The sequence below is a fragment of the Esox lucius genome, chromosome 23 (assembly GCF_011004845.1).
Source record: "Esox lucius isolate fEsoLuc1 chromosome 23, fEsoLuc1.pri, whole genome shotgun sequence".
NCBI lineage: Eukaryota > Metazoa > Chordata > Actinopteri > Esociformes > Esocidae > Esox > Esox lucius.
In genome coordinates this window covers 18,330,323-18,357,780 of record NC_047591.1, presented here as the reverse complement: position 1 = coordinate 18,357,780, position 27,458 = coordinate 18,330,323, and the positions used below count along the sequence as shown (strand labels likewise).

The 27,458-nt window shown below is 40.8% G+C and overlaps 1 protein-coding gene across 2 annotated transcripts in view; it reads right to left on the bottom strand.

Moving 5' to 3' along the window:
• Positions 1 to 383: 383 nt before the first annotated feature.
• LOC105020322 (ATP-sensitive inward rectifier potassium channel 1-like) overlaps positions 384 to 27,458 on the bottom strand; it is a 35,830-nt gene continuing 8,755 nt past the window's right edge. Inside the window, exons 2-3 of one of the 2 annotated variants that reach the window (XM_010887257.3) lie at positions 12,038 to 12,129; positions 384 to 2,235 (exon numbers count right to left, since the gene is read on the bottom strand). In XM_010887257.3, coding sequence (XP_010885559.1) covers positions 1,114 to 2,235 — 1,122 coding nt within the window. In that variant the 5' untranslated portion in view covers positions 12,038 to 12,129 and the 3' untranslated portion in view covers positions 384 to 1,113. Of the gene's footprint in view, positions 2,236 to 12,037; positions 12,139 to 27,458 lie in introns of both variants that reach the window. The other variant, XM_020042785.2, reaches the window with a different exon arrangement.

Here is a 27,458-nt window from a genome sequence, read left to right as displayed (position 1 = left end):
TTCATTTGAAAAAACAAGGACATTTCTACGTGACCCCAAACTATTGAACAGTAGTGTAAGTAGCCTTAATATTTTATTATAGGCCCGGAGGACTCAGTACACATGCCAGTCATGTTCTGCACGTGTACATTTATTTTTTATACAATCTGCTACAGCTCTGGTTTAATCTATCTGATAATATAACCCATGTCTTTGTATCAAATGTCTTAACACCAGACATTAAACTGGCAAAATAACAACCCTGCTGCTACTTCACTGAGCCTTGTAAAAATGAACTAAAAAGTTAGAGCGGAAAGAGCTGCAACCAGTCTTTAATATAGAGCATAAAGCACACAGAAGCTTCTGGATCATTGGTGAAAGTAATTCTGTTATTTTCTTAAGGTCAGAGAAGAGACAGATACACAGCCATAACTTGAATAGTAAGGGTAAGGTTTTTTTTATGGATGGACAATGTAAAACCAAGTGCCTGCAACTCGAATAATGCTTGCCTGCAAAGTGATGTGTCATTTTTATTGAAATAGAGCCAGAGTGAGGACATCCAACAATTGAAATTTGGCAACCCTCTACGCTAAACCTTTTGATAATACCCTAAAATGTACTGAGAAGTAAACCAACAATAATATCAGTGTTGTGTTTTCTCCAGGCTCTTTGGTACAATTGATGTAGGCTATTGGGCTATAGGTCAGGTCAAAACCTCTTGTTATTCCAGAGACAGAATGCATTTGTGTTTCCCCTGGGCCAGCATTTGTGAATACTCTCTTTCTGTTGTAAAATTCTAAAGAGGAGCTTGCTTTATCCAGTGATTTGGGTTGTCAGAGAGCTTTTCAGGTGATAAGATTGAATTAAAAACATTGTTTGTCTCATCATAACCTATTTCTACTGTTACCCTTCTGCTCTAATTGCAAAAATGTTAAAACAATGGCTAGATGTGTAACCTAATGTTATTTCATGACACAGCACTTTTTCTCTCTTTCCCACACCTCAGAATAAGAGGTTTCTCCTCAGCGCCTTAAGGAGTTCACCTGAGAGATGGACCTATGGGACAGTCCCAGCTCCCTGTTGACCACAACAACATCATGCAAGTCTTCTATTCCCAATGTGCACTGGCTTCGTTCAAACACTAGGTTCTATGTCAATTAATTCCAGTCCCCTACTGTCAGTTCCGGGAATGGAATGTAGATGGTGTCCCGGCACCTTGTAGAAGCAGTACCCACAGTGTGCCGTGGCCACGGGTGTGACCTTGGAGAAGTTGGAGAAGTCCACTCTGTACTTGCCCTCTTTGCTGCGGGAGATGATGGGTAGGAAGCTGTAACCCCACATGATCTCCTGAGGAATGAAAGAAGTCCTGACCTGGCAAGCCGAGCTGGTCGACTCAGCTGTGCCATCCAGGAAGACCACCAGCTCAAACTCCTGCTTGTGGAGCGTGTCGACCGCCATCTCGTAGAAAGGGCTGGCCTTTTCGATGACATGGTAGAGTGTGAGAGGGCACACAAAAAAAAGGTTGTCTTTCATAGCCTCCACCATGAACTCAACATTCATTTGATGCAAGATGACTGTTTCTCCACTGGGTGAGATGGTTGTCCGCAACAGCTTGCCGTAGATCTGGCTCCCAATCATCAGGGTCCTGCGCAGGTTGGCCACTCTGATCATGAGGCAAAGAATGTCTTTCTTGGGACAGATGACAGCTTTCTCACTGAACATGATGGTCTTGGCTCTTTTCTTAGGGAGGGAGATCTTGGCAATGATGGCCCCACATAGGAAGCTGTTAATTATGGTCCCTATGAGCGACTGGACAATAAGTAGGGCAACAGCACCAGGGCAGAAAGCAGTGATGGCACGTTCACCATACCCAATGGTGGTCTGGGTCTCCAGAGAGTAGAGGAAGGCCTCTGTAAGACCTGTGATGTTCAACACACATGGAATGTGGTCCAGTGGGGGGTTCTGCCAACTCAGGTCCCCATTGCTCTGGGCAACCCAGAACCAAAGCAGGCCGAAGAAGCCCCAACTCAGGGTAGAGATGGCAATGAAGTAGAAGAGGACAAAGCGCCACCTTAACTCCACAAATGTTGTCCAGAAATCTATGAGGAAGGCAAGGTGGTTGCTATAATTCATGTTGTTAAATTCAATGTTGCAGTGGCCATCTTTTGTCACCAGTCGGGTTCTGTGGATTCTTTTTGCAACCAGGTGGTCCTTGATTCGCTTCCGAATGTCAAATACCATTGTATCTGTTATCATCTGTTAGAGAGAAAAAACTTGTTATTTTCTTATTTAAATCTGTTGTACAACAGTGGGGGAGGGGGGGGCAGGTTAGAAGGAAGATCTTTTCTATTATTTTGGTAATGGGTGTTCGTGTTCTAAGGAGTATTCCCAACAAATGGAATGGAATTGTTTGCTCAAGTTCATTTTTGACAGAGCTCACTAGGTTACAAATCTAGTCTTTTGCAATACCCCTCTGGTGGTTTTGGTGAGAAATAGGAGAAAAAAAAAATTCACACGTAAATATATAACAATATGCATATGTATATGAATACATTTGCCAGCAAACACAATAATATATATAACTGGGGGGAATATGACCCAAAATAGACAGTTAACTATAGCACAACTACGTAATGCACTAATAACTCATTTATTTACCCATTTGGATTACATTTAGGCAAGCATACTGTCAGCACTGATGTTTTGTATATGACGAGTGGGCTATACGTTTGTAGTTACTTAGCAAAAACAAAAACGAGTAACTACAAAAACAATGTTAACACACATTTACCAGTAGAAATAAGAATTGTTGCTTCCTCAACTTCCACTAAATTTGGTTGTTCTTTGAAAGGACGTAACCATTGTTAGAAATCGGCGGTTACGTATAGTGGTAAAATAATGTAGAACCCGTATCAAATCGAGGGAGAAGTTCGCTCAAGTTTATTGGAGAATTGCAGCACAGATGTCATTCGGTGAACGTTCCAGTATCTTCTCACTGTAATGTTGGTTACAAGCTGATATATACACTGAAGGCGTTTCTATCTAGCAAAGACCATGTTTTTAGAAGTCAACCCCCCCTGCCATATGGCCATCGTAAACATTCCTCTGGTCATTCAAGCACAACCTACAGAGAGATAACCTAAACAGAGATGTTTCTGTTGTTCTCCTTATCTAGGCACATTCCCTTCCAATGAAAATTGTAATTGTTAATGCCCAGATTCCACACCATAAATTGTTCCATAGTAGCTGGAATAACAGGCAACAACATTTGTTGATACATTATACTACAGAATGTTGGACACAGATGTCAACAGTTTGTCAGGTTGTGGCTGGGGGCCTCTACACATCGCTGTTGTTTTTGATTGTCCCCAGTTAGAGGCAGCTTCCCCTCGTTGTCTCTAATTGGAGACCCAATTTAAGTTCAGCAGTTCATCATTGCTTGTGCTGTGTGCCTCAGTTTGTGGTGTACTGCTTCTTTTGTTGTTTTTGTTTCTGGAAAAGCACATTAAATGACACCGTAAATTTCCACAAGCATGGTTTTCAATAAGCAAGGCTCAAACACTTGCCATTTTAACAATAGTATTTATCCATATATAAATGAAGTAGACTTTATATTTTACAGTAATTGCCAGCCACAAATATCAATAGAAGCTGTTCAACCTAGCCAATATAAGCAGTAGGTAAATCCCCACAGCGACTGTTTAGCAACAAGCAAGGCACAAATCATTAGAATTAACTTCTTTGATACTTGTGTCCAGTTAAACTTTTCTCTTCCAAATGCAATTAGTAAATACATTCTTTAACCCATATTTGAATGTTTTACTACGCAGGAAAATCTAAGTATATCCACCTACCACTCTCTTTCAAATCTGTTTAACAATAGCCTACCCTGATTCAAACATGTCATTGTCTTGCGTCTTGTGACATTAGCTAGCTAGCAGTATCCAGTCTATCCGCGTGCTGTTTAAAAAACCCGCCAAGTACAGGAGGAGGGTTGGTGAGACCGTGGCAGAGCAGAATCATTGCCCCTCAGAGTTAGTCTTTTAGAAAGAGGGAAAATGTTGACACCCTGTACATGAATGAATATATCCGCTGATAGGAACACTACTGAAATACATCCAATGGCCTGCTTAATCTAACTACCACAACTACACGCAAATTAACTTGCAGCACGATTGTCATAACATGGAGGCTTCGTAAAATTCAACAAAACACAACTACACTTATCAACTGGATGTCACCCTTCAATCCCCACTGCGATATACTGGTGTGGGTGGTTTGGAGTGCAAGAAACATTCTCACTGCCCTTGAAACCACACAAACAGGATGCACACCACCTAAGATCCCCCGCAGGTGAATTGCCCCTTTAATGGGGTATTACGCATTACCCAAAGCATCGGTCTAGCTTACTTGGTAGTGCAACGAAGGCTCTTCCTCTCTCTTTCTGTCACAGGCATTTTGTTCATATGTTGTGTGTTCATATCCCATTCCTAAGTCTTGTCTGGGACACACCTGGACGTTTTAATTTGTGTTCATATGCATGAAAACAAATGCACATGAGGCTTGTATTTATTTGTTCTAAGTGTTTTCATCTTCGAAATATTGCAAAAATCTGAAACTTTCTATCAAAAACTGATGCAGAAAAACGAATCGATGCTTTTGTTACTTCTAGACTAGATTACTACACTGCTCTTCTTTCCGGTTACCCTGACGAATCAATAAATAAACTTCAATTAGTGCTGCACATGGCTGCTAGAATTCTAAATAGAACAAAAAAATATGAACACATTACTCCTGTACTAGCCTCTTAACACTGGCTGCCTGTTAGGGTTAGGGCTGATTTTAAGGTGCTTTTCAGGGGCGTGAAGGTGACCAGAAAGGCTTGATACTGTCCACCTTTGCTATCTTGCCAGGTGGGCTCTCATCGCCACTGGGATGCCCTCCCTTTAATGACAGAGTCACTGGCTTGTTGTTGTCTCTCTGTTGCACACTTGTGCCATTGGGCTGTACTCTGCTGGCAATACTCTGCCCTCATTCAGGGTGGTTGCGGTTGGTGGGTGTCCCTTTGGTTGATGCCTGGCAATGTGAGTAGATTGATTTCCAGCCTATTGGGCCCTGTCAGGGGCCTCCCCCGGGTAGGGCCACAGTGTCACCGGACACCCCTGTCTCAGCCCCAAGGTCTTACGCTGCTATATTATTGTGCTAGGGGAGTAGGGTCAGTTCTCCTCCACTATAAATCCTTGTATAAATTCTAAGGAATGCAATTTCTAAATTTTCCCTGTCTCCTGCCGTTTTAAACTTAGGTGGACATGAGATCCTGGCCCATACCTGAGGAGTACCTGGCTTGAAAGACCCGTTGCTGTCCCTGTCCAAAGTCCTCCTGGTTGTGTTGCAGATCAAGACGATACCTGACGATTTCAGCTGCCAATGTGCTAACACCCCCCCACCTTGTGTTGTCCCTGTCTTTGTCCATCTGGTCATGCTTCCAACCTGGACTAAGTTTAAATAGACTCTGGACTCAGCCCACATGCATTTATGATTACAAGTTGTGCTCTTAATATGTTCACCCGGCACAGCCAGAAGCGGACTGGTCACCCCTCTGAGCCTGGGTCCTCTCTAGGTTTCTTCCTAAATCTCTGCCTTCTTAGGGAGTTTTTCCTAGCCACTGAAATTCAACACTACTCTTGTTTGCTCCTTGGGGTTTAAGGGCGGGTGTTTTGTAAAACCAATTTGTGACAACTGCTTATGTAAAAAGGGCTTTATAAATCAACTTGATTGATTGATTGATTGATTGTTGTGGGTGTCATTTAGGTTGAAACGTTAGCAAAAGTGAATTGTGAAGACCAACGTGAGAAAACACTTAACCAAATTGTTTTAATCTAATTGTAGAGATCCACTGTACTAATCTTTCTAACAAGTTCTTAAAATCAATGGTGGAATATGGAAATAAACACTTCAGATATAAATAATTTATTCAACATATAACATATAAGCTTGGATTATGGCTCATCTTTGTTTTGTCAACATCAAGCAACTACTGCATAGGCTCAGAACAATGCCTGTTTACAACAAACAAATGGTTAGACCATTGCAGTTTAAGAGCATTCATCTTCATATAAGACATCACTATATGAAAATAATCCATGTTGCTATTATTTTCAGACTTAATCTATACAATAATTACATCTACTAAAATGACCTAAAACACAGATATCCAGCAAAGCTTGTCAAAGGACTCCTGATACAGATGAGCTGAGTAAAAGCCCTTGACATATCGGATAACGACTTACAAAAGATGTTCTCTGAATGAACGAATGAACACAAAGCATTTATACTTGGGGACGATTTTTCAAAGGTTATCCTCTTGGATTACACCTTTGTGATACTTGTGGTAAGAAAACTATAGAGAATGAATTAACAGAACAGAAGTACCCTTTCAACTCAATTAAGTGTTCTATTTATTCTGTATATTCAATGTAATCCTATCAGATGGGAGAAATCCACTGAGCTTTAAAAAAAAATTGCCTCTCGGTATTTAGCATCCCCGCCCATACTGAAGGATAATATATAGACATACTTTTCAAAAACATACATTTATTATATGTGAGGATATATATTTTTTAAATATGTAAACATATATTTAATAGACATATTACTGACATAAAGTGCCATCCATGGGAGGAACTCTGACAGTGCTGTTATTATTAGTTAGAACTAAAAGATGAAATTCTGTACATTTGCCTCATATTCATCTTTTAATTGTCTTTTCATATGCTTTATGAGTGTACAGCAAAAAAATCTATTTTAACTTTACTGTCCAAGTAAATCAATCAATTAAATGTATTTATAAAACCCTTTTTACATCAGCAGTTGTCACAAAGTGCTTTTACAAAACACCCGGCCTTTTAACCCCAAGGCGCAAACAACAGTAGTGTTGAATTTCAGTGGCTAGGAAAAACTCACTAAGAAGGCCGAAATTTTGGAAGAAACTTAGAGAGGACCAAGGATCAGAGGGGTGACCAGTCCTCTTCTGGCTGTGCCGGGTGAACATATTAAGAGTATAAACTGTAATAATTAATAAATGCATGTGGGCTGAGTCCAGAGTCTATCTAAACTTAGTCCGAGTCGGAAGCATGACGAGATGGACAAGTCCGAGTATTGATTTATAGGTTAACAATAAAACCTTAAAATCAGCCCTAACCCTAACAGGCAGCCAGTGTAAAGAGGCTAGTACTGCAGTAGTGTTACATTTTTTTTGTCCTAGTTAGGATTCTAGCCGCCATGTGCAGCACTAATTGAAGTTTATTTTTTGATTTGTCAGGGTAACCAGAAAGTAGAGCGTTGAAGTAATCTAATCTGGAAGTAACAAAATCATGGATTCGTTATTCTGCATCAGTTTTTGATAGAAAAAGTTTCTGATTTTTCCAATGTTTCGAATTAAAATAAGCAACTCTTGAGACATACACTCACCTAAAGGATTATTAGGAACACCATACTAATACTGTGTTTGACCCCCTTTCGCCTTCAGAACTGCCTTAATTTTACGTGCCATTGATTCAACAAGGTGCTGAAAGCATTCTTTAGAAATGTTGGCCCATATTGATAGGATAGCATCTTGCAGTTGATTGAGATTTGTGGGATGCACATCCAGGGCACGAAGCTCCCGTTCCACCACATCCCAAAGATGCTCTATTGGGTTGAGATCTGGTGACTGTGGGGGCCATTTCAGTACAGTGAACTCATCGTCATGTTCAAGAAACCAATTTGAAATGATTCGAGCTTTGTGACATGGTGCATTATCCTCCTGGAAGTAGCCATCAGAGGATGGGTACATGGTGGTCATAAAGGGATGGACATGGTCAGAAACAATGCTCAGGTAGGCCGTGGCATTTAAACGATGCCCAATTGGCACTAAGGGGCCTAAAGTGTGCCAAGAAAACATCCCCCACACCATTACACCAACACCACCAGCCTGCACAGTGGTAACAAGGCATGATGGATCCATGTTCTCATTCTGTTTACGCCAAATTCTGACTCTACCATCTGAATGTCTCAACAAAATCGAGACTCATCAGATCAGGCAACATTCTTCCAGTCTTCCACTGTCCAATTTTGGTGAGCTCGTGCAAATTGTAGCCTCTTTTTCCTATTTGGCTTCACAAATGCTTTGCTGCATACCTTGGTTGTAACGAGTGGTTATTTCAGTCAAAGTTGCTCTTCTATCAGCTTGAATCAGCCCATTCTCCTCTGACCTCTAGAATCAACAAGGCATTTTCACCCACAGGACTGCCGCATACTGGATGTTTTTCCCTTTTCACACCATTCTTTGTAAACCCTAGAAATGGTTGTGCGTGAAAATCCCAGTAACTGAGCAGATTGTGAAATAATCAGATCGGCCCGTCTGGCACCTACAACCATGCCATGCTCAAAATTGCTTAAATCACCTTTCTTTCCCATTCTGACATTCAGTTTGGAGTTCAGGAGATTGTCTTGACCAGGACCACACCCGTAAATGCATTGAAGCAACTGCCATGTGATTGGTTGATTAGATAATTGCATTAATGAGAAATTGAACATGTGTTCCTAATAATCCTTTAGGTGAGTGTATTGTATATGTTCATCAAAGGAAAGGTCAGGGTCAGGGGTAACGCTGAGGTTCCTTTGTCTGGATGCGGAACCTTTGTCTGAGGCCATTAGAAGGTCATTTGTTACCTTCACAAGTACAGTCTCAGTACTATGATGGGGTCTGAAACCGGACTGGAGCATATCATAAATGTTATGTCTTCAGGAAGGCATTCAGTTGTTGGGAAACACATTTTTCTATGATTTTTGAGAGGAACGGGAGGTTCGATATTGGCCTATAATTGTTTAATATGTCTGGATCCAGATGAGATTTTTTTAGAAGAGGCTTAATTCCCGCTATTTTCTGTGCGTTTGGTACACATCCGGAGGAAAGGGAGCAATTTATTATGTTCAACATTGGCTGACCTAGCACAGGAAATAGCTCCTTAAGTAATTTTGTTGGAATCGGGTCTAGCTGACAATTTGTGGGTTTAGAACTCATTACAAATTTAGTGAATGTGTCGAGCAATATGGGATCCCCATGACACCTGGTCGGGGAGATTCAGGATATTCTCAGGACAACTGAGTTTTTGGGGACTATAACTATTTAAGGAGATGTCAGGTATTTGTTTTCTAATGGTGATGATCTTTTCATCAAAGTAGTATTTCTCGTGACAGGGCTAAATCTAAAGTATGATTGTGGCAGTGTGTTGGACCTGAGACATGTTGGATAAAACCCACTGAGTCAATTATGGCTTCAAAGGCTTTTTGAAGAGGGTCATTGGACTTTTCCATATGAATATTGAAATTGCCAAAAATGTGAATATTATCTGCCATGACTACAAGGTTAGACAATAATTCTGGAAACCCATTGAGGAACATTGTGTATGGCCCGGGGGGCCTCTAAATAGTAGCTATGTAAAACAATTTATCAGCCTGGTTAACTTTCATGAGTAAAACTTCAAAATAATGAAAACCAGTGATGTGTTTGAGAGTCAATTTATATTTATTGTCATAAATATTAGCCACACCCCCTCCATTTCAGGATGCATGGAGGATATGATCACTAGTATAGCCAGGAGGAGAGGCCTCATTTAGGGCAGTGAATTCATCAGGCTTTAGCCAAGTTTCACACAGGCCAATAACATCTAGTTAATGATCAGAGATTAATTAATTTACGGCAACTGTCTTTGGAGCAAGGGATCTAACATTTAGGAGTCCCATTTTGAGATGCGAGGTGATACAGCCATTTTTATTTGTGACCGAGGTGGAGGAAGGCTTTATCTTAATAAGGTTGCTATTGTTAGCACAACCTTGTTTAACTTTTCTCAGCCTGGAACGAGTCACAGTGGCAATAGGTTAAACTGTACTAACTACTCTGGCTATACTCCACTATGCCATTAGGCTGGCTAATAGCCTGTGGCCTGACCTGCACCCTATCTCATGGTGAGGCTATAGGAGTGAGACTCTTGTCAATGTTCCTAAATAAAAGAAGAGCACTGTCTGTGGCACTGCTCAGGTGTTATGAGAGCCCAGGTTGCTCTGATAGTGGCCTTCAGCTCTTCTGCATTGTTGGGTCTGGCGTATCGCATCTTCCTCTTCACAATACCCCATAGATTTTCTATAGGGTTAAGGTCAGGCGAGTTTGCTGGCCAATTAAGAACAGGGATACCATGGTCCTTAAACCAGGTACTGGTAGCTTTGTGCAGGTGCCAAGTCCTGTTGGAAAATGATAACTGCATCTCCATAAAGTTGGTCAGCAGCAGGAAGCATGAAGTGCTCTAAAACTTCCTTGTAGATGGCTGCGTTGAACTTGAACCTCAGAAAACACAGTTGACCAACACCAGCAGATGACATGGCACCCCAAACCATCACTGACCGTGGAAACTGTACACTGGACTTCAAGCAATGTGGATTATGTGCCTCTCCTCTCTTCCTCCAGACTCTGGTACCTTGATTTCCAAAGGAAATGCAAAATTTACTTTCATCAGAGAACATAACTTTGGACCACTCAGCAGCAGTCCAGTCCTCTCCCAGGTGAAACGCTTCTGACGCTGTGTCTTATTCAAGCGTGGCTTGACACAAGGAATGCAACAGCTGAAACCCATGTCTTGCATACGTCTGTGCATGGTGGTTCTTGAAGTACTGACTCCAGCTGCAGTCCACTCTTTGTGAATCTCCCCCACATTTTTTAATGGGTTTTGTTTCACAATCCTCTCTATTGCTTGTACACTTTTTTCTACCACATCTTTTCCTTCCCTTCGCCTCTTTATTAATGTGCTTGGACACAGAGCTCTGTGAACAGCCAGCCTCTTTTGCAATGACCTTTTGTGTCTTGCCCTCCTTATGCAAGGTGTCAATGGTCGTCTTTTGGACAGCTGTCAATTCAGCAGTCTTCCCCATGATAGTCTAGTTCTGTAGGCTACACATAGACCATTTAAAGGCCTTTGCAGGTGTTTTGAGTTAATTAACTGATTAGAGTGTGGCACCAGGTGTCTTCAATATTGAACCTTTTCACAATATTCTAATTTTCTGAGATACTGAATTTAGGGTTTTCATTAGTTTTCAGTTATAATCATCAAAATTAAAAGAAATAAACACTTGAAATATATCGGTCTGTGTGGAATGAATGTATACATTATGCAAGTTTCACTTTTTGAATGGAATTACTGAAATAAATAAATGTTATGACCAGCACCTGTATAACACATTGACTTACATCACAGTATGCTGGAAGAGTTACTAGTTGGCTAAGTACAGTCAGAGTAGCAGCGGAACTAAGACAGAGTTTCTAAATATCAACTCCCATCCTGTATGGAACACTCAAAATAAATGTACATACAGTATACAAACAGAATATATTTAGGAAATATACAACTTGCGCTTGTCACAGGCATGTAAATTAAATAGAACACAGTATATTTTATGTTTTTTTTTACAGTCTAGAACAGTTGATAACAATTCTGCATGTTAAAAAATATATATGAGACTGTTATATGTTTCATAAATATACTCTGAGTTTTCCTTATGAGCCTGTTAATAACACTTGAGAAAGTTGCAACCAACTAAGTAGTTGTTTCTCCCTTTAGTTAGAGAGACGATATTAACTATTACAAATGTATTCAATTTATTAAAACAAATCCCAAGGTCCTGTTTTAAACAAGATACAACACAATGTACAAGACCCAAAAGAAATGTACTTACTAAATCATTTTGAGACTGACTATATCAATGTGACTTACTATATCCTTTTACATTTTATTTACTGTTAAGGATGACACTCTTCATTCACAGTGTTTTGCAAAGCAGCAGTAACAGAATGACAGATTAACATACATGCTTAGCTTATTCCAAGAGATACACAGTGTGTCACAACATTGTTTGCCTTGCCTCAAAACCGTGTTGACACTGCTCTTATAACAGGAGTTTACCAAGTGGGCTTTTCACTCAGTGGTCCAATGAGATAAGATTAGATTTTTACTCAAACTGAGCTTACCTGTCAGTACGGACACTGCCGAAATCCAAAGTTGTGATTTATCCTGGATGCCCTCTGTCTCTCTGCCAGTTTCTGAAGGTGTGTCCTCTGGGCTGCGATTACTGAACAGTTTAGTTAGGGGTTCAAGCAGCAAATCAGCAAAAACGATTCCATTGATGGTTGTTAATTATTATTCATTTTATCAATTACAGTTATTATTGTAAAATATACAAATTCCAATAGTGGTTGGGGTGGTCAATTTGGAATAATCATAAGGGGGCAATGGCAACACTTTTTCATGCAATGAGAATGCACCTAGGTAACGTAAAGTACACTCAGTTTAGCCACATAGTGGAACAAGAACAGAGATTTGACTGCAAGTAAATATTGCTTTGAGAAAATGCTGATTCTTCTGTCTCGGTCCAGGTCTCTCGCGAATAGTAGAGATTTAGAGATTAACCGTGAATCTCAACGAGACGAACCTGGTTAAATAAAAATGAAAAATAAACATTTGGTTGCTTAAATCATGCCCAAGCACAACAGACACACTACATGGTAGCGGAAGTCCCAGGTTGTCATTACTGGGGCTGGAAGGATTGCTCTCAGTGGCTCCCTAGTTACTTTAAAGTTAATCAGAGTGGGAATAGACTGGACTCAAGAGGCTCCTGAATATACAGAAGTACCTTACAAGACCACTCGAGTCAGAGGCTGGGTAACTGCGTTCATGGCTAGTTGAATGCCATTGTAAACTGATAGCTAGATCAAACATCACTCCATGGGGCAATTTTTGGCACAATCAAAATTAAAAGACCCTTTTACCTTGCAAATTCAGCACACTTTGCTTTGAGATTGCTTATTTTTGTATTGTATATCATTAATAAACTTGGTCTTTGATGTGCTTCTCAAGTACCCTTTTCTTTACTGCTGTGATAAAATAAGACCAAACTTTTTCCTTTGCATTCTGTCATAGTAGCTGCACAATGCTGAATGGCAAATGTGTAATCGATATTTGGGGGGCATTGTAGGTTTTTTATTGTTACAGGGATAGGGAGGAAGATAGACAGAGTGTTCTGAAATAGAAGTAGGCCAGGATCTAGCTTGTGCTGTGGTGACAAGACATGTGTACTGGAGGTAGCGGTTTAGACTCCAGGACCAGCCCGGGCCACATATGAATAACATTGTTAGAAATATTTCTTCAGTTGTTTCTGGTATCCTGTAAAATCTAATAAGGTTGGAGAATAAAGTGCAAGGAATCTGAGACCATTCCTCTTTACAGAATCTCTCCAGATCATCCAGGGTCCTTGGTCCTCTCTTATGCATCCACTTCTTCAGCTCAGCCCACAGGTTTTCAATGGGGTTTAAGTCGGGGGACGTACGTTTAGGATCATTGTCATGCTGAAAGATCCAATGACGACCCAGTTTTAGTTTCCTGGCAGAGGCAGACAGATTCATGATGCCATGTACCCTAACAATGTTCCCTGGGCCTTTGGAGGAAAAACAACACCACAAAATCACAGAATCTCCAACATATTCAACAGTGGGGTTCAGGTTATTTTTGGCATAGCCACCCTTCTGTTCATAGCGCCCAGTTCCAGTCTCCGAGAGATGCTACTCTCCTCTGTAAAACTCCAACAGTGATCTTTGGGTATTTTTTTGCCTGTCCTTCTCACTGTGTGTGGGGGCAAAATAAACTTGGATCCTTTTACAGGCAAGTTTGTAACAGTTCCAGTTGCTTTGAACTTGTTTAGTATTGCCCTAATGGTAGATGTGGGCATTTTCAGGATAGTTGCTAGTTTTAATAGCCAAATATGGCCTCTGTGTCAACTCATACTTACACCCCAGTGAAACCGGAAGTAATAGATTACTGCTTGACAGTTCCACAACCCTCTGATCAACTTAAAAAAGTATCTAAATGGAAAAAATGCTACAGTTAACCGTGGCAATGGTTGTCTTAGAAATAATTATTTCTTGAAGATAGATTTTTCTTTCTCAGAATACATTTACTTCCAACTAAAGGTTGGATGTTCCAAATTTTTTTCAGTGTGACATTAAGCTGATTCACCAAAAGGTGAAATTTACACTCATCTTTACTATGGGTGTCAACTGCGGAGGGCACTGTGGTTACAGAATATTTCACCTGCATTCCCATAAACCCTAGCAGCGAGAACTCGCCAAAGTCAACATAATGTTGAGGAAATGTTAATGACTGTTAATGTACATTTTCATGACACAAATGCATCATCGCAAATATTAGCACAGTAATAAAAAAAATTGGCAGGTGAGGTGAGGTAAAATGATCCTCAGGATGTCTGTCCAGCTGATTATCGTAGATTAGTGCTTGTAATGTAGATCAGCTCTTTGTATTTAAAATGGCAGTGCTTGAGACAAATCCAACAAATACTCTTTCACTGCGGTTGGACCTACTGGCAGCCCTCTAGCGAAAATGTTGTAAGCACAGACCTCCAGGAAAAGGAGGATGTCACTCTCAAGCCTTTAATGATGCAACCAACGATGCAGCGGACTCAAACCAACGCTTAATCGAAACAGAGCTCTGACTTTCTACTTTCCGAGAGAAAATGTAATCAAACATAATATAGGGGAATAACGCTGTCAGGAGCCACTTTGTACTGAAGGTTATTTTGCTACATACACATCCTCTGAATACATGAACTCTTGTTTTTTCCCCCAACGTCTTGATCAAAAAGCTGTGCTACTGTTTATAGTACAAACACACACACAAATATAAGCTGATGAGAGGGTAAATAGTAGCTGCATCAATATCAATGGGGATCCTGATCAAAATAAAATGAGGATCTTGATTCGTAGAGAGATTCTGTGATATTACGTCACATGTATCTGATACTGACAAGGCAAGTTTGGTCAGAGTGACGTTGCATTTATGTTATAACATATGGTCCCATTCTCCTGGACTACCCGAATACGTTTTTTTTATGTTATTCAGAGCAGACTAATATTTCGGCTTGATGGGATCATCGCAATTTGTGACTGATTGAAAAAGAAACCTGATAACGTCAGCTGGTTAGACTTAAGTAATAGACTTGAGGGGGTGTGGTATATTAGAGCAGTGAAAATGGATGTGACTTCATACCGGTGGTATGTGTTTTCACCAGGGGTGGGTAGAGTACTGAAAATCTGTACTCAAGTACTATTACTCGTCCTAAAATGTACTCAAGTAAAAGTTGAAGTACCACCTGAAAAAAATACTCAAGTAAGAGTAAAGAGTACTTGGTCAAAAATGTACTTGAGTACTAGTTACATATTCTGTTCAAGTCATTATAACGCAATAGTAACAACAAGGGAAAATGATTTAAGTAAGTACAAACGCAAACTGCATCTTTACTGTTTGAATAGGCATTTGTTTTCCAGAGCCCATAGCAATGCAGAATAGAAAAACCAAAATAAATTGCAAAAGTAAATAATAGTGTATTTCTATTATTAATCTGTGTTGCAAATACGATTCTTTCAAATTAAGGCCATCATACATGTTACTGGTAAAAAAATATATATATTCATCTTGTGTAGTATGCTCAGTACATCTTGTCAATCAAATATTTGTTGTTAGTAAGTCAGGTCTTGGGTGGAATTACTGGCTGCATTGCAACTAAGCCACCTGGTTAGCATCAATTGCTGTACTGAAACTGTACTCTTTTACTCATTTGCGTTACTACCCCCCTCTTTGTAAAACAGGCTAAGATGCCCCAATCACATCAATTAATTTTTTTATTACCTGGTGTTTGCAATTAAAACTGAAGGGAAACTGAACCATAGATGACAGTTTCTCCTGACTCATACACTATTTCCAAGGTAAAGAGCCATCAAGCATTATGTTGGAAAAAAATTATCCTTTCAGACAAAATGGTTCTGGGTGGGATTTGTTTTATCTCCATTTATGGGAGGTATCAGCTTTTCACCTATTATTATTTCCCAAAAAGGGTGGCCTTATTATTTCATGGCTTCCAGGAAAGAGTATTTGTTACCTACATAATGTATTTATGCCATACAGACAGTCTTTATACACTTTGGCACTAAAAATGGACCATGGCTGTTTGTTCACATTGTCTTTCAGAGCATACACCTCCTTTTGTGACATAAATTACTTTATATGAAGTAATATGTATTGCTGTATAATCTACTCTAGGCATATATGAGCCTTTGTGATGTTCTATCATAATATTATTTTATAACTTGCAAAAGGCTTCTGTACATACAAATAAAAAAAAATTCTGCAACAACTTACTAATCATCACAAACTGTAAACAAGATATTTACAGTGCTTCCACAAAATTTGATTAAAACAAATAAAGAAAAAAGCTTGGGCTGATGATGACTGAGGTAAATCTGCTGGTTAGCTGGATTGTGATTTATCTTCAATGCTCTAATTAACTAATAACTTTACAATAGCATATGTAAACCTCGAACTCATGAAATTCGGCTGGCTGGGAAGGAGCTTGCGAGGACACATGGCCCTGCTCTGACCTGGTCCTGCTCTGACCTGGTCCTGCTCTGACCTGGTCCTGCTCTGACCTGGTCCTGCTCTGACCTGGTCCTGCTCTGACCTACAAGTGTAACTCCTGACTGAAGAAGGGACGGAGTTGGGTCAAGGGGCCATAGATGCGTACATCTTCCTGCCAGACTGAATACTGACGAGAATTGCTAAAACAAGTCTGAATGCGGTAAAACAACTGTGGTTTCACAGTCTTTTCAGGACCACACCCAAGGTCAAGTATGTTAGAGCCAGAGTACTCAAAAACTCAAACGGAGGTCAGGCACTAGCATTGCAGTTCACAGTGAAATGTCCCGAAAAAAAGCAGACGAGAACAACCGTAACAGTCCTCCTTGTCTCCCCCTGCAGGATTACTCACAGGTTGCGTTACAAATGGCACACTATACCCTACAGTTCACAGCTTTTGACGAGGTAGTGCTGATGTCAAATTGATGTGCCAACACCACGGGATAAGAGTTCCTGACAAAACCCTCTTGGTCTCTCAGTTGTGTCTTTGCAGACGTTCTGACAGAAAGGCCCTTACCCAGGGATGTGAGTTAATGAGGTCTCCATCGCAGTGAACAAAAACACAAAAGATGACTGCAAAAATTGCTTTGACTCCGCAACAAATCGCAAGACACAGTGAGAACAGCAGCAGTGACACTGTCTGTGAGGCCTTTTTATCTTCCACAACTGGAGTGCCTCGAAGGAGCAATTCTGCACGCCAGGAACATCTGTCTCAGGATGTTTGCCAAACCAAGTGGGATCAAATCCCTCAGCATGATCAAGTCCTACCTGGGAGAAGCACCAGGCCTCCAATGAAATATTACGATGGTAGATATATAGCCTGGACACAGACGAGGCTCAGACGGGGGGCTACTGGATGCCTCATGCCTGCGTTGGGCCTATTAACATGGTCTGTATGAACGGTTCAATCGCTCAAATCATGATGTGTTGAGAGCACGGCCAGAGGACACAAAGCAGAAGTGGGAGGATCACCTGCTGGCGTCAAACAATCAGACTCATTTGTCTACTGGATACTGCTCTTTCCACCTGCTAGGAGGTGAAGAACCCAGGCCATCTGGATACCTCAGGAACGTTAAAGAGGCTTCGAGAAGAAGGAAAAGGACTTACAATAGATGGACGTCAGAGAATCTGAGATTGCGTGCCGGTTCACAATCACCAACAGAAACAAGATACAGGATTATTGGAAAATCAAGATCCTACATTGTGGTGAGGAGCGGCCAGTACGCACTGAGCGACCGGAGGGATAAAACCAGGTCACATGGAGCAAATTAAACCCTACACTTGCAAACAAACCTACAAGGACGCCACTGCTGATGCCACATCCCCCAGAGGAGCACGGAATACAATTATGTTGACCCTAAAGACTCCACTGGGGTTTTTTCGAAGCCTGACGTCATGTGGGTGTGACTGCTGGAGGGCACCCTCTAGGGGAGAAGAAAGTGTGCATGCAGAGTATGAGATGTGGGTGGGTCCCCGACAGTCAGACAGGAGCTCTGAGGGTACACTGCTGGTTTGGAGAGGGGTATATCTTGTCCTGTGATACCAGATTTTGTAATCTGTAGTTAAGTTAATGTGTACTGCAAGGCCAAATATGTTATATCCGGGTTCAGAGGTACCTGGACTGGGCAGGGTTTTGCAAGGGGAATGTGGTGGAATTAAGACATGTAACTGTCCCTATTACCCTACTGGACTGCCCAAGGCGACTATTTAGAAATAAGGTTACAGCACGGATGGAAGATTAAAAAATGAGAGTAGTGTGCGAGAGGATGAGCGAGTCAGAGAGTGGTAACAAGTGACAGAGCTAAGTTTAGGAAGTGACCTACTCCGAGTAACATTGTGGAAGAGTTTAATCAAGAAAGCTAGCTAACTAACTATTTTGTTTCTTTGCCTGTTTGGTTGGTTTATAATTTGTCCTTTCGGCTCCATCCCACCTGTTACACTGAGAAGAGGAACCCTGAACCTTCATAGCTCCGATATGTTTGAGACGAAGGTGAAAAGACAGCATATGAGGAATCACTTTGAGATGGAACCAGTGTGTGTAGCCATTAAGCCAGATGCTACTTCCGGTCTGTGCTGCTGTGTCTCACCAGGATGGCTTAGTCATCATACAATGAGGAAAGGCGTCCTCGGAGTCTGGAGTCATTCATCCAGTGTTAACACTGCTTGGTGGTCTATGAGAAAGCCTGAAAAGCAGAAACATTTGTTGGGATGACCTTTACGAAGACTCCCCTGTGGTTTGAGTCTGTGAATTTTAGAAGAAAATCCTTCCTTTAGTCTGTGTTATGAAGTACCAAACCTGTCATAGTTAGAACTACATTTATAAAAAGGGAAGCATATACTGTAAATAGAAGATTGATAAATGAATAAATGCATATCTCAAAACATTTGAGAGACCTGCTATGTACCATAACCTTTTTAGAAAAAAACTATAACTCCAAGATATACTGAACGCAGCGGAGCATTCATGTACAGTATGACATAAGACAGTGTATAGATACATGACTGTAAATGGGCAACATCCAATACAGCCCACATACACTTAAGAATGCCAATGATTGAGAGTGAACACAAAGGGAGGACTGAGGTAAAAACATCTGGCCTTGTTGCCACGGCATCTTTGTACCGCACTACTGACCTAGCAGATAATTGCATTGCTGTGTGATACCCGGCTGTTTCACTCACAAGGGACAGCAAAGGCATAAGGGCAGAGGGAGCCACCTGGTGGACACAATTGCCATCTCATACAGTCACAGCACAGCATTTACAGTAAACGCCATAACCCCAGTAACACAACACTGTCTGGACCCTAGGCATGTGCTAAGTACGGATGTCACCGGAGCCTAAACTTAGCTTATAGGACCTAATATCAGCTAAGAACGACACCACGCTGGAGACCTAATTATTGCAAATTTGATCAGATATTAATCTTAATTTGAAAACATCAAAAGGGGGGGGGGGGGCATCGTTTTTTATTAACCTCTCAGCAGAATACAAACGTGCCCTAGCTGAGAAGGACAAACATTCTACTTTGCCTATTGAACCAGATGAGATGTTATGATAAAGATTTCCTGCAGATCAAGGGAAATCTGAAAGGGTGAGTAAAACACACACACGCACACACCACCTTACCTATTGAACACAATGAGATGCTGTTATTGTCATTTGCTGGGGGTGAATGGTCATTTGAATGTTGGCTGTGAGATGCATCATGGGTATCCATAACACAGCCACAACAAAACCCTGAATCAGACCGGAGGACTCTCAAAGACAGAGAGTGTCCCAGCCACAGAGAGATCCTATTACAAACCGTATTGTTTGGTTCTTGGCTGCTCATTTGTAGAATGTCATGGTATATTTAAGCCAATATATCACAGCTAAGGGCTGTTCTTAGGCACGACGCATCACCTATTAAGAAACGGGGTATGACTGAATATTAAATGTTTCATGTTCTAGGCACATTGGTGATTAGTTTACAATAGTAATTGGAAACATAATGGTGTATATGGCTAAGAGCATTCGTAGCCGCTGGCATATTGATAATTTCTCATTGTTTAATTACAGACGTTGCAAACCTTTACTGTACAGACTCCAAACTAAAGATCCTCTACATAGATTGAGGAGAGTTCTTCCCCAGTCTCTTATGTATTCACGTCTCACTGCAGTCAATTCTGACACTGTTACTGGCGGAGGTGAAGGAAAAGTACAAGGAAAAGGAGAAGTATGGTGAGGGAGGGCTGCTAACCCAAATGTATGCCGTAAGAGTGTAGGGTGTTTTGAATTCAGTGCAGAAACTCTGTCTGGCGTCGGGGAAATCAGTCGTGAAATGGAGCCCAGGCCTTATGAGCCATTACATCAGCCTGTTAGCATACATGCAGCGCTGGTTTAAAAGTGCCTGACTTTGGGAGGAGTGGTGGCGCAGCCACGGGAGAGCTTTAATATGTGATAGAAATGTTTACCTTGGGAGACATACATACTGCAGGCTGACTGCCTCAAATTGCATCGCTCTTGTTTTTGCTTGTTTAAAAAAAAAAAATCAAAAACATTGTGTACTGGACACAATGTTTTCTCTGAGAGCGAATGAACAAATGACCTGAAGCCAAAGCAGGTGAGGATAATGATGAGTCTACAGAGAACCAGAGAAAATAGCAGGCTGTAATCATACCACTGCACTAGTGCTGTACCTGAATACAGAAATGGATTGGCTATATGGGCATAGTGTATCTATTACTCATTTGGTCTTGTCTAAATCAGGGGTTTTGTGTGGAAGTACAATCATTTGGGCCTCATGGGTGAAAAAAATTGATTGGTATTTTCAAAATGGTCCTGGAAAATGTGATTTCTGATTCCAGACCGTACCTAACAAATTTCATGGAGACGAACAAAAGATAATAAAAAATTCCTAATATTGTATACAAAGGATGTTGCTAGGATATTGTACGGAATTTCCAGCCATAGGCTTGAGCAAGGTCAGTGTTTTGAAGATGATAACAGCAATGTTGGCCTTAAGGATGAAATCACCAAGGGTCATTCAATGAAAAGAACAGCCCTGTTTTGTCACAGGCTTAGATAATGGAATGGGCTACGGGAAGATGGGAGGATGTTATGTTTCTTCCTAGCTTGGCTCGTAACATCCCTTTCTTTTTCATTTATAAAAACAGGGTATATTTTTCATATTGGAATCACTGTAAAATGAAGGCCTTTCTGAGTACACTTAACTAGGAAATCTTTAAGATAAATACTAATGCATTGGTGCTCCAATATTAATGAAATGTTTAGTTGTGCATGCATTGCTGTTAGTTGATGTTGATTGGTTATACCTACAAAATATTGGTTTTGTTATTAGGGGTGGTCTGGTTGTGCTAAAGATTATCTACGTTTTTATGTTTTTTTGGAGCACAGTATACACATGTATTAATAAATCAATTATACTTTTAAAGTCTTAATTTCTCTCAGATAGCGAACTATAACTATACATTTTCAAATTTCACTAAAGTTATGGAGAAAGAAAAAACACTTTAAAACAATCTCCTCCTGTCTCTTTTAACAATATTTTCAAATTCTCCCCACCTACAAATTAACATATTGCACCAGCAAAAAGATCACCCTGTTCAGCCACTGATGTTGTGTTTTGTGTCTGACCAATCACAGAACGCAAACTTAAGCAAATCAAAAGCAAGCAAGACAATAAATGTGCATAAACTGCCGAAATTCCCCCAAAACCCATCCACCAAGTGTACTCATTACTCAACACCGAAACTCAACCTCATCCCTCAACCAAGAGTACTAACTATTCAACATCTAAGGACAAACTTGCCTCTACATCAAAACCACTCACTCTACAGTGTCCAAAGACAACAATGCTTTTTATTTCCCCAGAATATTTCAACAGAAAGGTTTAATGAGAGCACATTTTCAGCAATGAACTGGGAGCTGTTTTTGTTGGCTGCCTTGTAAGTCCTAAAAAATATTAATGTGAGTAGACAGCTGTCCTGTGCATACTATTCTTTGCTACTGATTGGCCAGTTCCAACTCCTCATCGTTTTATAAATTGTCTGTTACAGGAGGGAGTTCGTGTTTTTTCTAAGATTTTAGTTTTGGACAAAAATATGAGTATAGGTCAAGTCAACTACATTTTTGGACTTCACAAATAGTGCTCATAAGCCAAAACAGATCAATTTCTTTCTGTACTTGAACTAAATATTTATATATGTTGCTGCAAAAAGCAATTTGTGTAACATATTTTGAATCCAATTGAATTTGGTGTGCTTAAGATTCCACAGCGCATTGTTACATGAATATCAAAACACTGACACTCCAACCCTTAAGAGCCATATTGATCTCTGGTGTGGTGAGTGAGTGCTAGCGAGAGAGCTAAATAATTAAGTGTGCCATTCATCAGCAGGGCTGGACTACCAACACTATGATCAGAGGGGGCCAATTGGCACTTCTTCACCTGGCCACATCGTCTCTAATGCTAGACCTTCAAATCGTAAAGGTTTCTAGTGCACTGCTTTTGATCTTGGCTTATTGGACACTTCTACAAGGTTGGGCACTATTTAAGGAGCTGGATGGGTCTGGAGGGGGCACTGGGTTTCCTCAAACAAATAGGGTCAACTCTCAAATGCAAGCACAGTGAAATATGCTTTGGCTCTTCACCTTAGCTTAATGAAGAAATCAATGATGCATTTGTAGGAGTGTATAACCATAACCATTTGTCCTCTGATAGAGCCACAGGAATATAGGGAGCCAGGTTTCCCATATATTTCAGCAGCGGACATGGGCCCAGCGCCAGACCCATTGATTAAAGACATCTCCATTTACACAGTGAATGCATCCCAAATGGCTCCCTAGCACCAATTCAGCTCAACAGAGCCCCATCCCAATGAAAAGGCAGTACACTGCCATTCAGGGTGGCTTATAACTGTGCACTACCTGTCGAAGTGCTCAGGCAAGGGTTCATACCACATCCAAGTAGCGTTGAGGGGGCATATGTGGATGCAGCCAGGTTTAGCCTGGGAAAAGCAGTTGAATGATTTTATTAGCTCATCGTCTGAAAAATGGCTGAGACATCAAAAATCTTATTCAGCATAGAATTAACTGATCTTCATAAAAAAGAATATCAAAGAAGAGAGACATATGCCAGTAGCGAAAGTTTGTAATGGCTTCGTAAAGAAACCTCAACCATGGATTGTAGTTTATTTGGGCTTTTAGACTCCTTTTTAAGTTATAAAGGAAACGATCATTTTAATCCAGATTGTACCTGACTGTTTATATCAATTGTCTTCAGTTTGTTAATGAGCTAAACGTCTCCATGTACTTATAATGACCTTTTGACCTTGGTGGGACAAGAAACATGGACAATGCCATGTCGGGGCCATTGGGTGGCGATGTTTATTTAGAGAATTCTTTGGCTATATTCAAGAGGATCAAACCACAATGTATCATAAGTAAATTGGGACTGACTGGCAGATCTACAAATAATAGTTAGTCATTATTAATTATGCAAGGTTTTGTAGATCATTTTGGCAGTTATTTGGCAGTTGTCAGCAGTCACCTTGATCCTCTTGAACATGGCCTTTTTTAACTCCTTGTCCTTGTTGTTCTTCTTCAGTTAGTGTGGTGATATTTTTCTTAAAAGATAAAGTATATTGCTGCAAGTAAAAATTACATGGAAAAACATTCCATTACTCATTGACACTTTCATCACGCTTTACCCTTTACTTTTTTCAGTATAGTATTCCATGGAGAAGAGACTGGTGAAACAAAGTTGTTAATATTTTCTGAATTCTTCTCAATGTTGTTCAATGACATTCAACACCACCACTAAAAAGGATACAAAGTCTATATCTTTCCCCTGAAGAATCTTTAGATTCTGCTGTTAAAATGCTATGTTTGTTACAGTGCAGTCATATTGGATTTAACTAGCCAAAGGCTCCTGCAACTCCTTTTGACTGCCTCCATGTAAGACTGAACCACTCTGATATTGGCAACGTCAGTCTCTTTCACCCTGAGATGTTTCCAACCACAATTACAATACATTAAGTTTTCTGTTTACTCTCTTTTGTTCAACATCTTCCACGTCTTGTTCTTTCCCACAGTCCCGACTATTACGGAAACATCGACCATTACAGGAATGCTTCTTCGTTCGTTAACATCAGCTTCCGCCGGCAATCCAAAATCAACTTTTTGGAACCTTTAGTAAGAGGTTATTTAAGCCCAAGCCCAACGTGATTATTAAATGAACTGAGTGGAAAATTACCACTGGATTCACCAAATCAGGCCCATATACTGCCACCAGGAATCAAACTCTGTATTCAGGTCAGGCATCTTCATGCAGAGAAGTCAAATAACTCTTTGGATTATAAATCTAAACCGAAACCCAGTGGAGCTGCTGACAATTTAAAAGGTGTCAAAAGAGATTGAGATAGATGGACAAGTCTCAACTTGTCCCTGTTAACAAGATCCTGCCTGGGATTTGTGCGACAGGATAATAAACTGCCCACCAAACCTCTGTGACTGGTTGAGATTGGCCATGCTAGGGTTAAACGTTATTTCCTCTGTATGACTCAAAGAACCTTCTCTGACCAACAGGTCCATCTGAATGCAAGACAAAACATAACACGTTGCATATTTACTCCCTGGATCAATCTCAAAGACCTTGTAGATCCATGTGGTTGGTATGGAAATAGTTAAGAAATGAAAGTTGAATGAAACTAAAAAAAGAGTTGTGTTTATTGGTGTACACGGTGTTTTAAAATGTTTCTCAACAGGCCTGTAATGTATAGAATGCTGTCTAAAGAGCCCACTGGCTCAACACTTTTGTGTTGTTTGACATTTTGATGGTCTTTTGTGTAGAGTTAATTGGTCAAAAAAAAGTACCAATTAGATTTGCTTTGAATATTCATTAGTCTTCATGATGTCATTTTTGTTAGGGACATCCAACTGTAGGACCTTCTTCTTTAGGAACCGTAGGACCGCTCAGAGACAGGTGTATTTAACTGGAAATCATGTCAATGATTGCACACAGATTTCTTTCAACAGCAATTACAAACTTCAGCTAACTTCAGACAGCACTAGATAAACATCTAGATGTGATGTAGGCCAAAGGATCAAAAGTAGTCTATTTCAAACACATTTCATCCCACATGGATAACAGTTGGTAACTTCCAATGATTCTTTGGTTACTTCAATGGTCTTAACTAAAACTGTAACCCTGCAATTGAAAATACAGTTCTAATAAAAGCTCATTGTTGTCCATAATATAATTCATTCACAGAATGACGTACCTGAAAAACACAAACAAAGTGTTGACATTCATAAAATCATACTTTAACAGTATCCCCCAATTTTCCCTATCCAAACAAAGCAAACTGGGGATGTTGCATAGAGCTCCTTCCTGTGTCTAGAAGGGGATTACTACACCACATAAGATTCTTCAGCAATTCAGCCTGTGATTATAGACAGTACATATCATTTTGATGAGTCTTCAGTCCAGTTGCTGGTCTTCCCCTCAAATGTTGGAAAGCCTGGTTCCATATGTCATGGTCCGATTCATCACAGTGGGCCAGAGAAATTTGCTGCACTCATTGTGCCACCATTTTGACAATCTTACCATCCCTTCTAACATCCATAGCTCCCTCTGTGTTGATGACAGAAACTTTCCGTTTGTTGCACAGTGAATGTCATACTTTATAGGATTTGCAGTGGGCCATATGTCCTCCTTAGCTCCAAGCCAATTTGCTTATTTTCACAGTGCTTGCTCAACCAGGAAGTGTCCGCAAAAACCTATGCACTTTGAGGAAAGCAAATTTTTCATCAACCTCAATTGAGCTTGCAGGCCCCCTAACAACCACAAGGAGTCGCTGGACACCTTATCTATTGCATGCATATTTCAGGAGGAGGATTTCTCTGATTGACCTTAATTCATCTGAGGGTTTGTGTTAACATCTATTTAGGGAGTTTTACATCAGTTACAATCCAGAGGATCTATCAACCAATGCTTATAGCACACACAATTAAATTACATTCACATAATTTACCAGAGCCACATCCCTCTCGACTCTCAGTATTGCCAGCATACATTTTCATTCATTTCAGTCCTGGCCCCCTGTGGGAATTAAACCCACAACTCTGGCGTTGCTGGTGCCATGCTCTACCAACTGAGCTATGCGGTATACATATGCTACTGTGTATTAGCGGTGAAGAGGCAATCATTCACCTAACCAATGACAGATGGAACACTTGTTTACGCCCCTTTGGAAGCAGTTGTTTGCTTCTTCAGCATGCCATGTTTAGTAGAGAGCTGTTGTGGTCTATAGAGGCCTTCCTAAATGTTTGTTCCATCTGTGTTGCCATGGACACACGAAAACCAAACACTGTCATCTCAGAGTCAGGGGGACTGTGGTATCAGGGGGGAAAATGCCTTATTTCTGCAGCTCTGGTCCAGGAGGGCTGCTGGGTGTGCAGGCTTTTTTCCCCAGCCCTACCGTAACACACCAGATTCTATTCATTAAGGTCCAAGTGACAACTTCGACAGATTTTCTTGGTCCTGCCAGTCAAAATCAGCCTAGATTTTTTGAATACTTTAGAATACTACTAGAATAGTGGAAATATTTTCTTCCATTTTGGCTCTCTCTCTCCTTATTTCATAGCCATCCAGGAAAGCAAAGCTGACCTTTATGGCAGTGTAGACATACTCTTAAAATCTCTCACCCTGGCAAGGCCAGAAGGAAATTGTCCAGGCCACCTGTCGGGCCCCAGCACTTCTTTAGGTTTATTCCAAGGTTCCAAGGTATCCAACACACAAAACACAGTTGCCTGGCAGTAGTATCAAACAACCCAGTGGCTTAATCGCCCACCCACAACGTCTTGGAAGGCCGCAAACCTACTAGAAGGCAATGGGCATGGGGCACTTGTGTTGACCTTGTGGACTGTAGGAAATTGCGAGGGAGACTGCAGAGGTGCATAATATGGTGCCTGCAGTAAAACATCAAGGACGCACATTCCGAACCAAAAAATGGGTATTTCGCCAAGCCACCGTGATTCCACATCTGCATTGTTTGCCCTTCGGGGCTTTGGGCTTGGAACACGACTTCCAGGTGCTCAATGTCTAAAAGGGCCGCAAGACTGTTCAGATTAATTGACCCGCTAGGTGAGCGCCCACACGTCGTTACAGTGCTAGTTAGGGGGACAATTCCTATCACGTCCCGTTGCCGTGACAAAACGAAATAACACAGAATGTGTCCCAAACGGCAGCCAATTTCTTTACTGCCCAGTCAAATCTGTCCAAGGTTAAGGTTCTACTCAGGATGCGTCCACGGTTTCATCTGGAGCCAGCTTCCAATTGTTCGCTCTAATTAGCAATGACATGGCAGAGCTGCACTGGGGCCCCGCCACGGCACTTTGCCCCTC